This window comes from Manihot esculenta, chromosome 17 (assembly GCF_001659605.2).
Source record: "Manihot esculenta cultivar AM560-2 chromosome 17, M.esculenta_v8, whole genome shotgun sequence".
Taxonomy (NCBI): domain Eukaryota; kingdom Viridiplantae; phylum Streptophyta; class Magnoliopsida; order Malpighiales; family Euphorbiaceae; genus Manihot; species Manihot esculenta.
In genome coordinates, this window is record NC_035177.2 from 31082640 (window position 1) to 31098215 (window position 15576).

General features: G+C 35.3%; 2 protein-coding genes and 1 long non-coding RNA gene across 3 annotated transcripts; all 3 read right to left on the reverse strand.

Annotated features, from left to right (window-relative positions):
• Positions 1-202: 202 nt before the first annotated feature.
• LOC110604680 lies at positions 203-5512 on the reverse strand. Its single transcript, XM_021742946.2, has 13 exons — positions 5303-5512; positions 5044-5185; positions 4765-4901; positions 4477-4678; positions 4151-4383; positions 3952-4063; positions 3728-3872; positions 3065-3210; positions 2730-2902; positions 2219-2608; positions 2074-2129; positions 1736-1938; positions 203-1654 (listed from the first exon to the last, which is right to left on the reverse strand). The coding sequence occupies exons 1-13, from the start codon at positions 5510-5512 to the stop codon at positions 351-353; spliced, it is 3453 nt and encodes a 1150-aa protein (XP_021598638.1). The 3' UTR covers positions 203-350.
• Positions 5513-6527: 1015 nt separating this feature from the next.
• LOC122722312 lies at positions 6528-10778 on the reverse strand. The gene is made up of 4 exons (XR_006349277.1): positions 10281-10778; positions 9217-9864; positions 7756-8009; positions 6528-6982 (listed from the first exon to the last, which is right to left on the reverse strand). It is a non-coding gene; the product is annotated as an uncharacterized LOC122722312 (long non-coding RNA).
• A 653-nt stretch (positions 10779-11431) lies between these two features.
• On the reverse strand, positions 11432-15169 carry LOC110604427 (mitochondrial import receptor subunit TOM20). The gene is made up of 6 exons (XM_021742584.2): positions 14945-15169; positions 14544-14622; positions 14049-14218; positions 13896-13943; positions 12078-12176; positions 11432-11729 (listed from the first exon to the last, which is right to left on the reverse strand). The coding sequence occupies exons 1-6, from the start codon at positions 15038-15040 to the stop codon at positions 11592-11594; spliced, it is 630 nt and encodes a 209-aa protein (XP_021598276.1). The 5' UTR covers positions 15041-15169; the 3' UTR covers positions 11432-11591.
• Positions 15170-15576: the final 407 nt, after the last annotated feature.

Genomic DNA, 15576 nt, shown 5'->3' on the forward strand with positions numbered 1-15576 from the left:
CATTATATCTTGCTTTAACTCTTGCTATATTTGGTACAGCCAATTCAAACTTCCATGAATTTTTTGTTCATTTGACTAGCTGATTTGAAAGTTCTGCATTTAGTTTCTGCTGCTTGCAACCTAAATTCATTTCAAGCATTCAGCATATTTTGCAGCAGAATTCATGATGTATAGCGTGTGAGAACTCTTAACACCCTGAGGATGGGAAGGAAATCTACTCTACAAGATATTTGAATTGTCACAGAATACCTAGGCCAAGTCAGGAATCGACGAACAAGAAAGATGTTTAGCTGTTTACAGTTAAATGAAGTAATATTTAGATGTCCTTTGTCAGCCAAACAAATTTCACATTAGTATCTGGTTTTTGAAGTAGAGGCTTGAGGATCATATGAGGATTCAAGAGAGAAATATTGGTCCCTAGTTCTGAAGCTTCTACTCGTACCTTCCTCGCCTTTCGAAATGCCTGAGAAGCTTGCCTTTGCTAACTCCCTGAGCTTCTTCAACTCATTCTTTCGCTCTAATTTCAGTTCCTTCAACCGTTTTCCTTCCCCTGAACTCTGCCCTGTAAGGGTTGCTTCTGCAGTTGGGGAACTTGTTATCTGGGTAACATTCAGGCCTGGTGGTGAACCAGGACTGAGCACAGGAACCACTGTTGCAGTCATGGCACTGTATGGTCCTGCAATGGATGCTGTTGTATCTCTTCTTCCAAATTCTGCTTCTGGACTTAAAGGGATGACAGATAGGCCTGTTTTTGGTTGAGAGGAACTAGGGATGATGCTTGACCAGTGCTTCCTTGGAAGGAAAGGCAACACAAAACCCTTAGCAGCAAACTTCAACCCAAGCCTAAAAGAATTCTTCTTTGGCCGAGAGAGTCTTAAAATGAATCTTATCAGGGCATACCACTCATTTATAATTTGAGCAATAAAGGTTATGAAGAGGAGAGCCAACATTATATATCCCTGAGTTCTTGCTTCAGTTGGACTTAAACTGTTTATAGCAATTGACAAACCAAAAATACCCACTTCACATAACAGAGAAATACTCTCTACCACATGGACTCCTCTTCGGATGAATGGTCTGAGAGCGAACAAGCAAATGAACTGTAAGAGTGTTACTACCAATGCAAAAAGGCTGTCCCTAGATGTTTGAGTAGAGCAAGCTCCAGATATTATTCCTAAGCATACTCTTCTTAAAAGATCAAGAACAATGTAGAGAGATCTAGCACACCCCAAAATTCTCCTTGATAAGGGCACTTTGATTTCTTCACAGCTCTCTTCTGAGCTGAGAGCTCTCATTCTTCCTATCCCACTTCTGCCACTTTCAGTCCAGTTGGGTATGGTTCTTGCGTCATTCTGGTCAACAAAGACAATCAAAGGAGGACCCTTTCTATCCTCAAAAAGAATTCCAAATCTTGGAAGGAAAGTTGATGGCAGCCCTTCCCTAAAAAACCATTTTCCCGTCGTCGGCCTCCCAACTACGAAGAGCCACAGCTTTGTATGCCATGATTCTGTTATATCCACCTGCCTAATTTCCTTATACTGAGCAAAACCCCCAGGGAAGATAGCAACTACAAGAAAAAGGCTAACTGATAAAATAAGTCCTGCTGGAATTACCAGCAACAAAGCCCCAGTGATGATTCCCCACATCGTTTCCCCTGCAAATTTACAGGTCTTCAGTCTGTGAAACTCTTGGGAAATGATCAGTCATATCAGGAAGGACATCTGTAATTTCTTACCTCTCATAACAAATGCTGATGACTGAGAGATACAAGGTAATGTGAGAATTAGAAGCAGAAGCTCAAACCTGGGAACTGAAAGTATCCCATGAGCTGGTGCTCCTATTCTCCATCTCAGAAAAAGTAATATTAGAACATGAAGTATAAGTAAACTGCCTCCGCCCACCCCAAGCCAGAACAAGTTCATCTCCAAGTCTTCCCACCTGTACCAGAAACAATATCAGAAATATAATTCTTCCCGGTGCTTTTATAGCTATTGCAGATCTATAGTCACATGCTGTGGAAGTAATTTTTTTCTTTTTTCTATTATAGTAAAATCAGAACAACTATGATGATACCCTTTGTAATTCTCCATTCTCTTCACAACATTGCTGGCAGACAATGGCTCTCCTCTCTGCAGGATAGATGGATTTAGCCGTATTAACAATTTTATGAAATCATAATATTTAACTTAAATGTGGATGATAAATAGTAAATACCAACCAAGAAGTAAGTGAAATATTCTCTTGAATTAAGTGGTAACCCATATGGAGAACTTTTCATGCTCATATTGTGTTGATGAAGCCAAGCAACATTTGGGTCTATCTCTGTAAGAAAGGGTTTCTGATCTTTTACTTTGGGAAGATCACTGGCATTTATATCAAACTGAGAATATCCCCTTGTGTGATAAGGAAATCTGAGGGATAATATATGGAGATTTTCTTCAACCATATAATCATGGTTGGGCCATGTTGAAGTGCCATCCTTTTTCCATGGAAGCTTTCGACGAGGTATGAGCCATCTAAGACCTTTTGTTGTCTCTGAATATTCAATTGGCTGGTTATTTGATAGCCAATCTGAGAGAACAAACACTTGAAGGTGCCCATACAATCCCTACGATGAAAAATTCAAAAATAACTCAAAACTGAATCAAAATGATTTTTCAGCAAGCATTTATAACGTGTAGGATAAAGCTCCAAGGGATTTTGGCGAAACTAGGCTTTTAAATACTCACATGTAGATTCATTGATGGACTGGAAGCAACATTATTTGTATTTCCTGAGGCAAGAGTGCCTATTGAGCCAAGATTTGCTGAGGAAAGAGAAAGTGCAGCAGCTGCTAGTGATGTTGCTAATACTCCAACCGTAACAAAGGAGTGCAGTGCCATTGATATTGCAGGTGTTGAGTCTTTTTCCATGTTAAGAATCAGATTCAGAAAAAGCATATGAATATGATAATCATTCTCATTAATGAGTCTGTGCTGTGTGGATATATGTATAGAATGATTTAACAACAATCATGGACAATAAGCATTGGAAGCAAAAAAATGATATAACAGATTGTTCTTACAGTGGTTCACTTGAAGTTGGTTAGAGGCCAAATTTTGATTTCCTGAAATGTCATTTACTTTCCCTGCAGGAATACTGATGAAAGCCATGCCTGGAGTTGTAGCAAGGACAGTGAGAGAGTATAGAGCCCTTGAAAGTTCCTGGAACCTAGAGGAAGACAAAGTTAAGGTAGTTAAAGAGCTTTCATGCTTTTTATCTCTTCTTGTATGTTCATCCAGTAAGAAATTATTACAGGGTTATATTTGGAGGACGTAATATAGAGTAATCAACTATGTAATGAAATAAATGATCATATAATGCGATTATCATTACATTCTCATGGTTACTTGCAAAACAAAAATGTATGTAATAGTAATAGTAACAGTAGTGATGGCCGTTAGTGGTGATAGTAACAGTAATGATAGTTGTTGCGGTAATGACACTAAAGAAATAAATTGAAACAAACAATCATAGTTATACGTATTTTCATATTAATTAAAGTGTAGTTGATTATATAATTGTTATTCCATCACCAAATTTTTGTTACATAAGTAAACAACATAGTGAAACATATAATGTAAGCATGAACTTATTGCATTTTTTATTACATCCTATTAAATATATACCAATGTGTTTGCTTGTGAACTATGGTAAGTATAGGTTTCAGAGACATCTATGCACCTGCCTTGTAAGTTTTCCTCCTCCTACTTCTACCATGGAAGCCTCAAAGCCAAAAACTGGCTTTGTAAACTCAACTATCACATTGATGTTGGATGCCTTCGTCACGTTTGGTGAGCTGGTACTTAGCCCCACCTCAGGCTTTGTTGAGTCTTTGAGGAACATGTATGAATTAGTCATGCTATTAAACAGAACAATGTAAGAATCTAATCTGGAGATCACAAACCATACCATAAAGTACTGTAAGCGCTGCGACGGGTGAGACAGAGGTGCCTGTCCTGCTAATAACTAACCCAGCTTCTAGTTCAACTGTGATGGTTTCAGTCTTTGATAAGTTTCTGAGCTACAATTTTGAAATCTGTTATCATTAAAATGTGCATCTGATTTTCAAGTATCACTGATATGCTTCAAGTTGAAGTAGGTTGCTTACTTGAAAAATGAATTTACGATTCCCATGATTTCTGATCGGCGATATATTGCCATAATTCACATGCAAGGCATTGAGGAGTTCTTCTGTTGAATTCATTACAGGAATGCTGAAATCCAAGAAAATTTTCAAGTCCTCCATTTTGTTAGTTGCCATAACAGTTCTTGGGAATCCATTGATCTTTAACACATATGATGGAACTGGCATCCATAAATCCACCAACACTGGTCTTCTATCTAAGATCATAATTGAAGTAAACACAACAGCAAAGTTCACATCACAAACTGATTCAACAAACTCAAAGAAGTAAAATCACAATGTCAACTCACCAAAGTGAATAACAACAATGGAACCTTTTGTCCTTTTAAAAGTGTTTCCAGCCTTGTCTGTACAAAAGTTGTCTGCCATTCTAACAATCACTCGCCCATATATACTCGTCGACGAAAGAAATATGTCAAGTCTATATTCTAAGTTAGGTTTCATCATGTGTAGTGAAGAACCTTGAACATAAGCTGGACCCTGTAATAACACCTACAAAAAGATGATTTTAAGTTAATCTAACTTCTGCTGATTCAAATTTACACTGAAAAAACTATTTAGATTACAAACCCACTTACATCACAATTAGATGAGTTTACACATTTGAAGCCACCCATTCCAGTGCAAGCTTCACTGAATGTGACATCAATGGTCACTTTTGCAGCATTTGTGTAATTTTTGTCGCTAAATATAGTTGCGGTTGGTGGAACTGTATCTGGAATAATGATGAAAGAAACAAAATGTTTAGGCTCGTATATGTAAAAGAAGGTTTAGATTAAAACTTTGAAATCTGTCCATAGCAGTTGCCAAGAAGAACAAGATGAAGAATTAGCGTAAGAAGTAATAGAGTTACTAACCAATGAACCATGAATAAGAAGAAGAGTTTTTCTCTCCATCATGGGTTGTGACCTTGAGAAGAAAACTGTGTTTGTGATTCACAGTTAAGTTCTTCAACACTATAGCATCAGCTGGACATGATCCCAAAGTTTGCCCATCAAGCTTTTCAAACATTCAACTCAGATTTGTCAAGAAGTCACTAAAATACATCTATGTTCTCATATTAACCTCAGAAGAATCGAAAGATGATAAAGATGAAAGAGACAATGAAGATGCTACCTCACAGGAAAAAGAACAGGCATTCTTCTTACAAGCATTGCCACCATCCGGCCTCTGTACTGAATATTGGAAAACAGCATCAGTGAACCTCGAGTGTTTTGGAGGAGCTCCATGGAAACGAATGATAACAGATGGCTCAGCTGAAGCTAATGCACCCACAGCCAATACTGCAACACAAAGCACTAGTTTAAAAAGCACTAGCAACACCATTTCAGGAGCTGCAAGTACTTCACATTTGAGCAAAAGGAGAAAGAAAAAAAATCAAAGAAGAGAAGCAGATAACTAGATAAGCTTCTTCTTCTTTTTATTTTTTTGGCAGAGGAAAAAAGAGATAGGAGTAGGTGAGAGGAGAGGGAGGCAGCATCTAATGTGCATAATGGATTCATGTTGGGGAATCGAGGAAATGTTGAGGACAACTACCACAACTATTATTGTCAGACTAATAACTGCATACTTTAAGATTTTCACATTCGTAGTCAACTACCATGGCCAGCTCAAACCTTCATTTTTACTCGTTGTGTGACTTCATCTTCCCAGTTTGTTCAAAAAGGCAACTCCATGAACCCTCTGCCGGAGGGAAGCCTGAGAGGATGGTGTAAATTCCAGCATAATTATCTAATTTTAATTTGGCCTATCCTAATCTTAAAATATTTTACTATTTAATATTTATAATTTTAAAAAATTTATTAGTTAATTTTTTAAAAATTTATTAATTAATTTTTTCGTATTAAAAATATTTTAAATATTTTATAAAATTTAATATCTAATGATGGAATTAATTAGTAAATTTTTAAAATATTTATAATATTTTAATATATTTTTTAAATTAAAAAATTAATTAATAATTTTTTTCATATTATAAAAATTAAATGATAATTTTTTCATTAAAAAAAAAATTTGTAAATTACTTGTTTTTCTTACCCATTCCCCAGATTTTAAGCTGAAGGAAGAGATGAATGCATTGAGTTGAGTTGCTTAAGAAAAGATTGCCGGCTAAGCAATGCCATTTGCCCTCGTGCAATATCATCTGCTGACGCCATGTAGACCACAGTGCATGGTTGTGGGCCCAGACTATAAAGAGTGGAATTCTATAATCAGATTTATATATATATATATATATATATATATAACGTGGTCCTCCAAAGATCAATGCTTCCATTTAATGTTTAAGCAGAAGATGACAAATATCCATTCAATTTCAACCTTCCAAATGACAAAATTATTAAAACAAATGAAATTAGGGTATTTCCACATACAGACAACGTTTTCAGGAGTCGAATTAAGGCAATGTGACAAACAACCACGCGTGAATCATATTTATTAGACATAAAAGCAATCTATGTATACAAATTGATCTGACAAAACTATTTAGTGCAAAATCACTTGTGTTAAGCTCCAAAAATAAATTGGGGTTCACACGTAATATGTCTCTGAGTCTGACTACTGTGGCCCTGATACACAGGATTTCCAAACATGCCTTGCTAATCCATTTATTTTTTTTTTATCTCACCTTTGCGTCTCCAGAAATTTACAGAATGTTTATGTGGTATGATAAGTTGGCAGGGAAGGCACTGAATCTCCAAGCTTTGATATTACTTGAAATGTGGTTCTCTACAAGGTTGGTACGAGTCCTCTAGGCTCTTTATCATCTTCTGCTTTTGTCCAGTCTAATTTAGGTTCCTGAAGCATGAAAACAAATAATAGCATGAATCAATAAAACCAGTAAGTGAAAATGTGATGGAAGCATATTGGGAAGTGATTAAAAATATTCTTGTCAGTAAGAAAATGTAGAACAATAACAGAAACAAGCTTCTTTCGGGATGAAAGAGGGTTTTAGGGTGTGGTGGTTTGATTGCCACAGATCCTTCATAGTCAAAAGCCATCGGGAAGCCAACAGATGAAAAATTAATGCTGCTACTGAACAAAGAATTCAGTTTAATCAAGAAATTCAGAGTATTTCATTAATCTTTTAAACTATTCTCACTTCTTCAGGTACAATACTTGCAATATAAGCACACCTTTTTGCCAAAACACCATGCTAAAAGAAACCAATGACACATGATATAAGTACTCAATCTGCACAAGTTCCCAGCTCAGAAGAATCTTATGGATTATAAATTCATCAAAAGAAAAAAAAACATGCATATGCTGAATGATATCACTTGGCATATTTAAACAATGCTAATTGACACCATATACATTTACACCATATACATTTACACGAAAGTATAGCTAATAATCATAACTAAAAAGGCTAACAGCAACATACAAGTTAAGCATAGTTAAATAGAATCATAACTCCTGTCCATAGATATTGGCTATTACAATAGGATCTATCCACTCTTCGTCTTAGGGCCAATTAGCACTGATGTAAGAAACACATATGCAGACTAAAAATCGCAGCAACATGATGCTATCCAAATCAGCAATGAAAATGCTGTAAAAAAACATACCCAGTTTTTGTCAGCTAGTGAACTGTTATCTCAACCCACTCCCAGCCTGCAAAGAAAAGAAGAATGATGAATATATGAAATGAAATCAACCTTGTGGATGTAAGATGCTTGTCCATCTTCTCTGGCATTGCTTGTGATATGGCATCATCAGGGAATCAAACACCCAAATTGTTCCCTGAAGCATATTTGGAAGTTGTAGTTGCATAACTCAGAGTGTCTTAGTCATCTTTACTTGCATTTGAGATGGAAGTATACTGCCAAAAGAAAAGGCAAAGTTATGGACCCAAAATCATTCAGCAAGAGGAACCTATTATGCCAAGAAAATCCAACAATTAATAATTTAGTATCATATATATTTAATTCCAGGAAAAAGATATTGTGGGCTCTAAAATGAGCCGTCCATTTAGAAACTGAACTGTGCAAAAAAACAAAATAACAATATGAATAGTAAATACTAGTAGTAATAAATTTATTTACTTAAATTATCTTGCCAAAGCTTAAAAACTATACTTAAAAAGCCTAAAACTTTCACTTATCCAAAAATGATTAAAAAAAACTAAAATTAGAACGATATCACAACTTCTCGCCTCTTCACTTCAAACCACATTGTTTATTTGATAATTACTATAAAAATTTAAGAGTTAAGAGAAAATGGCTTAGTTTCCTAGAGGGAAATTGAAGAGGAGCTAAATTGAAAAAACCAAGATAGTTTTCTGCTAAAAAAAGGTCACATCGCTGTATTTCATGTGAAAAATGCTAAAAAAGGCCAAAGGTTTTCAGCTGGAAATACAATGGCTGTTACACCTCTAAATAATGGCCGATAACGGCCTTTACCTTTATATAACGGCTGTAATGGCTTAAAGCAGCAATTAAAAAGAAAAATTCTTTAAATAATGTTGGTAACAGTAACAGCAAGTTAAAATAATTTAAAGAATTGCTGTTATTTAAAGAGCAGGCTCTTTTATAGCCAGATGGATGCAAAGTGTGCTGAAGCTATAGCATTCCGGGAAGCATTGAGCTGGATTAAAGCGTGTGGATGGGATCGAGTTCTTTTCGAATTGGATGCTCAGGTACTTGTGATGTCAGTTAATTGTGTTTTGTTAGATGATTTATCGTCTTTTGGCCTTTTGGTTCAAGATTGTAAACTGCTTCTATCTAGTTATGAGGAAGCAAAGTGTGTTTTTGTTCATAGATCTGCGAATGATGTCGCTCATGTTCTAGCAACATCGGCTCATTCTGAGTCAGGTCAAGGAGTTTGGATTGATATCCCTCCTCCTCATATTGTTTCTTTGTTCTCTTTGAATTAATGAAGTTTTCTTGTTATTTCAAAAAAAAAAAAAACCTCTACGGTCATCACCACAAGGAAAACCAGCTGTATATGTATCTAGGATAACATGCTAAAGAGCTGCATAAATGACGCTATTGTAAATTTCAAAAAAAAAAGAGAGAAATTAAATGCACCTTAAATGCTAGCACAAGGGAGCAAGATAATCAAATGCAGCACATGACAAACAGTGGTTTGTTCAGTTTCACATCAGAGCTTCTGCAGAAGTCGTTGAAGGTTCTATATTTTTTATTTTGCAATAGTAAACACACTTAAGTATAGAACACAACTTTCTAACCATGAAACCAAAGAATACTTGAAACAACCATCAAATTTTAGCATTATCTTCTCATTTCTGTTAGGACTAAATGGTTGACCAGATAAGCATTTTCTTTTCAATTAAAAATCAAAGGCTATATATATATATATATATACATATATATATATATATGAAAAGCCCATGAGTCACATCAATAGAACCAAATATCAAACATCAAAGAAACATGATGCAATCCGAAATGTATAATTAAATGTACAAGTAAAAGCATAGCTCCATGATAATCAATAAACCACAATTAAAGACAATACGGCTATGATGATAAATGCAGACCCCAAATAATTAAGGAGAAATATAAGGATAGAAGTAAGATATTGAGAGATACAAAAGCAAACATAATATGCAAGAATGACCCCATAGCTTCCTCCGGCAGAAGTTCATTGGTTGGATCTAACTTCCAATTGTCTGCTCCTTATGGATCAGCCTCTACATAAAGTAAGCCATTCTCCTGATATTATCCACCCACCATAATTAGAAAGATGCAGACACCATGAAAAACACAGAAGGCCATCAAAATATAGAAATATTGAAGGATGCAACTGGGGCCTGCAGGGAGTATATGGGGGGTTGATTTTTTAAACCTTAGAAACATTTGACTGGACCATTGTGCATTTCTATATGTTATATGTTGGATTTTTAAACTGAAGCACAAATCAACAAAACAATTTCTAAGAAGAAAATGCATATACGATGGTGATATTATAGAAACTCTTTTGAAAATTTTATTTCCCTCTTGAACTTTTAAGAGAGTTTCAGGATAATACAAGCATTATTGGCATGCAAAGGAATTTTAATGATGCTCTGTACAGCCGATGAAAAACATAATACAGAACAAAATGCAAAGAATTATTTACGATTTTTTACCTTATCAAAGCACAAATTCCACTCTCCGGTAGTAGTTCTAGACCATTTGATCTCACAACAATAGACATTGCAGTAATCAGTTCAACATTTTCTCATCTGGTTACTTCTTCCGCAGAAACCAAACAAGCCTTTACAGTGAAATGCGGAAACTTCAAAATGTTACCAATGAGAAGGAAAAGGACCTTGATAAAACGACGGGCATAGATACGGCACGGAGGCGAGGGGGCTTCGACGAGTCAAACGAGACGCCACGTGGAAACAGAACGGCATGGCATGCTGCTGTGCACTTTTTTTTTTGTGATTTAAATTATTATTTTTTAATTATTTAAAGGAGCAACGGAATAGGATGGCACGGGTAGAATGCACAGCAGTTTTTTTAATTATCAAATTAGATTTTGGTTAAAAAAGTAATGCAAAATCACTCTAATATAATCAGTTTTTTTTGAATTATCAGATTAGAGTGATTTTTAACCAAAAACTAAAAAAAATAATTAAAATCCTCTTCCGTGTAACGAAAAAACAATTTTTTTTTTTGTTCGAAAAAAAAACCGGTGCTTTCAAAGGAGCGACGGAATGGAGACCGCCAAAATCACTCTAATATAATCAGTTTTTTTTAATTAAAATATAGAATAAATTCATGAATATTATTTATATATAATTAATGCTTTATATAAAAAATCCAATAAATAAAATTTAAATTCATCAGGTTTCAAAAATATTTGATCTATATAATTAACTCAATTATTAGAAAAATGTGTGAAAGTAATTAACCAAAGTAATGGTAAATTAAATGACAAAATAATGTTATATACGAGTAAATGATTCTTTTATGCATCTTGACTCTTTCGATTAATATTGAAAATGTCAATTAGATTACTATTTTTTAAGCATTTTGATTCTTCCAATTGATGAACAAGGGCAAAATTGACGAGGAAAGCCATCTTCAAACTTTGAACAAGAGGGCAAAAGTAGTTAATGGTATGATGCAATTAATTTAATAGGCATAACAAAAAAAAGGGTATAATTACAATATATGTTTTTTTTTGCCCACTTTAATTTTAATATTTTATACGAAAAATTGTTCATGCTCAATTCGATATTTAGGTCAAATTGAAAAAAAAAAATCAATATTTCATATTGAAGATAGAGAATGAGAGATGACTCTAAAGCTTTATTAATCAGTTTATATTGAGAAAACATTACTAAAGGTGAAAACAAAAAATCATGTAATGATGAAGGACCATGTTTTTCTCGAATGTTCATTGACCGTCTCAAAATTCCGAAAAGAGGGCCACTCTCACTTTGTTTGATTTATCTTGGAGGTGGTGGCGGGGGTGTTATAGGCATTTGAGATTTTGCAAATCCAACCCACGCAACGATGCCAACAGCAAGAATTATCCATCCAAATACGTCATACTTGAGATCACTGCTTTTCTTCTTCTTTGAACCCTGGAAAAGGTACAAAACATCCAAGTCACACTGGCATGAGCGCTACAAGAACAGCAATAAACATGACCAATAGGCTAATTAAACATGTGCTTCCTCCCTCACCAAGCATGCCTATACATGCCAATTTATACAGGAAATGAAGTGAATAAATTAATGGTACTAAGGTACTTTTACCAAAACTTAAATAAGGCATGTGAACTGAACTGCTTGAGTGCCACATGCGACACCCAATATTTTAAACCATGTTTGAGAGACAACCCAAATTAGTATAAAACCCACAAAATGACAGTGCAGTCAACAATCCGGAGACAGCAAATAATCTTAAAGACAAAAGTAAAAATATTTTACCTTAGCACTTGCAGAAGTTGAAGGTCCAGCAGCAGGTGCAGCCCCCATAGCTTGTTGAGCTAAACCATGCTTATGAATCTCCATGTGTAATTCTGGGGCCTAAACATATAAACAAATTTAATATAATAGTCTGATAAGATTTGTGTCACTGCACAAAATCTTAAAATCATAGACTGATAAACAAGATACTTGGTTTTTTATTAAAAAAAAGCCGATAAATTTAAGAAATTAGTTGCCCAGCAATAAGACAAGTGGTCATCAGTGATCAGCTAAAGCTCACATTTCTCAAGAAATTATTGCTCATTAAATCCCTAGATAAGATAGACCTACTTGGAACACCGGCAAATGCACCTCTACCAACACAATAGCAGCAGAAAGATCAACATATTTAGGATTTCATAAGCTTCAAAGCCAAGCATAAGCTTTGGACAAGGGACCAAATCATTATACAAAGAAGATCAACTTTCATTCCCATCAGGAACAACCACCAACCAGGGTTTTAGATTGCAGTTGCAGTGTGGACATTTCAGGGTGTCATTGCCCAAGGGTCCTGCATTGTTACTTATTTCCAAAAAACAGCACCTTAAATATCAATTAATAATGGAAGGCCATTAAAGTCTGTTCTAAGCGAAACATAGCATGTTGTGGTCATAAATACTCCAAACCAGCTAAATAACAATTTCAAGCAGCTTTTTCCAGCAGCTTCTGCTGCTCCAAAAACACAATGCCAAATTGATCCCACGTATAATGGTCATGACAGGGAATATCTTCTTCAATGACTCAAATTCCTAGTGAAATAAATAAATAACTGAATATGCAATATATTAATAATCTCAATGTCTAAAATAGTCATTGATTGAAAAGAGAGAGAGAGAGAGAGAGAGAGAGAGAGAGAGAGAGAGAGAGAGCACATTATTATACACATGACTCTATTCTTCTGGTTGGCAGCCTGTCTCTGCGAAGTGCATATAATTTAGAAGTTGCAGAGCTGTAAGTTTAAAACGACACACTTTGAAATAATCTGTATGTTACAAATAGATCTAAAATTCTGAAAGTCATAACCCAACTACAACCTTGAATGAACACCTACTAGGCAATGGGTTTTGCAAGAATCAAAAGCCCATACAAATTAGAGTTTTTTTGAAAAAAAATAAAAATAAAAAAGGAACAAAATTATGTTCCTTCTATCTAGCAGCTCTATGGATTTCAAATTAGGGAAAAGAGAAACAAAGGTTATATCTTCTGTCTAGGTATATCCAATCCCTCTCCCTCCTCTTTGCGGCTCAAAACATCTCTAATGGCTGTATCACGGTCTATTGCACTATAGGTTGATACAGTTGAGAATTTTGAGGTTACCCCTGCTTCCAATTATTAGTTAGCTGATATGTAAAACCCAGTTAACAACACTGCCACTACTTCTAAGAACCTCACTAAAATAAATTTAGTACACAGCCAGGGGGGAAAATCAACAGATCAATGCAGTTATATACAGGTGGAGATAGAACATCTATGTGAGTCTACATGATATATTTAATGAAAATGAACCCCATGTTGCCAATGTGGACAATGCATATCCATCAGTCAGCATCTGTACTGTTGTGAGTATAACCAATCTCTAGCTGGTCATGGAAACAATATAAATGTTTCCTCATTGCAACATAGCTTCAGAAGCAACAAACTGCTTACTGTAAATTTCAACTGGAGAGAACCTTTCACTAGGATTCCTCGAAGCGTTTATATATAATGCTATGGTACAATACAAAAGTAAAATAAAACCAGAAACTTTTAGCTTCTAGTTTCTAACAAAAGAACAAGTACCTTAGCAGTCACTTCTAAAGACTTGCGATAAATTTCATTCTCTGGGTCCTACAAGAAAGGAAAACTACTTTCATAATGCATCCAATATTTATTAAAAAAACATACACAATAAATAAACACCATATAGTTCACTAGAGATTTCACCAAAAATACCTCATCAACAGCTTGCTGAAAGAAGACAGATGCTTTATCAAAAGACTCCTTAGCCTCATCCTGATCAGGGGTTAAAAATGCAAATGAAGTATGAGCATTTCCTAGGCACCAAAGAGTGTCATGCTTCTTTGGCTGAATCAGCAATGCTTCCTCCAGCTTTGATATGCCATCTGTATTAACAAATCAATCAACTCAATAATTACAAAATTAAGACTTCACAACCATTTAAGATATCAGTAATTACGCTTTCAAAGCTACCTGTAAAAGAAACTTGCTTAAATTAATGCCGTCATCCATAGGAAACAATCCCAATCATTTCATGAGCAATTTCCTACTATATATCCCCCTCAGACTTCACATTTGTCAAGAAGTGCAATAGTTTGGGAAGTTGAGAAATTTTCATAAAATTTTATTAGCAGGCGTATTAGGTACCATTCTGATTCAAAATTTCATTTTCAATTATGAACTACAACGCGAACTCAGTAAGCACCGCACCTAGTATCATTTTCTTGGAATCTGCAACATTCTGAAATTGAGCCAACTCCAACAGAGCACCACCCCACCTCGTTAGATTCTGTGGAAAATCATTATCATTCCCCCCCCCCCCCAACAAAAAAAAAAGTATTAATGAATTTTATGTTGCCTTAAAAATCAATAATAACAAAACCAAACGATAATTGCAAGAGAATAATTCCACTAAAAAAAACACCATCAACAACAAATTCTGTATCACAAAATAACCATTAGAAATAAACCGGACTAGAAGTCCCAAACTTATTGCTCCATTTCTCACTAAGCAAACAAATTAACATCAAATATAATAATAATAATAATAATGAAGGCAGACAAACTAGATCAGACAACAGCAACCAATCACAGGAAATGAAAAAACGAACCTCGGTGTCGAGAGGGTCCTTAGCGTAGGTAGCCTCGGCGGTTTTACGAGCGTGCTCGAAGAAAAGTATCCTATCAAACTCATTCTGCATGTCCATGACGTCTGTGATTTCTAGGGTTTTTGATGGCCGAAGTGAAAGATAAGCAAGCTCTCTTTCACTGTGTAGTTAGTGACAAGGCTAATCTATAAGCTTCCTGCGGGACGGCCCGGTTAGCTCTTTTTGTTCTTGACTTCTTTTTATTCTTAAGCCGAAGACAACGGTGGCTCTTTTACGCGCGATTATTTCGCGTGTGTGAGACCGCCCGACTTTATGACGTGGTGGTTGGTGGCTTCAGGGCTTGGGACGATTGCGCAATGCGTATTTGTACACGCGTTCCTTTTTGCGATTTTCCTCTTTTGCCACACGACGACGCTTTAGGTTGATGTGTTCATGGGTTCGGAAATTCACTATTCTGACCCGGGTATCAGGCTTTTACTCTGACCGGGAAATTCCTTTTTAAATCGGGCTGAGTTCTTATATTACATTAGGTAATCTCAGTCTCTTTGAGACACTCACTAAGAACCCTTAAAATAGAGGATTTTTGAAAATTCTTCATCAATGCTTTAGTATTTTTCTTTTAAATTAATAAATTT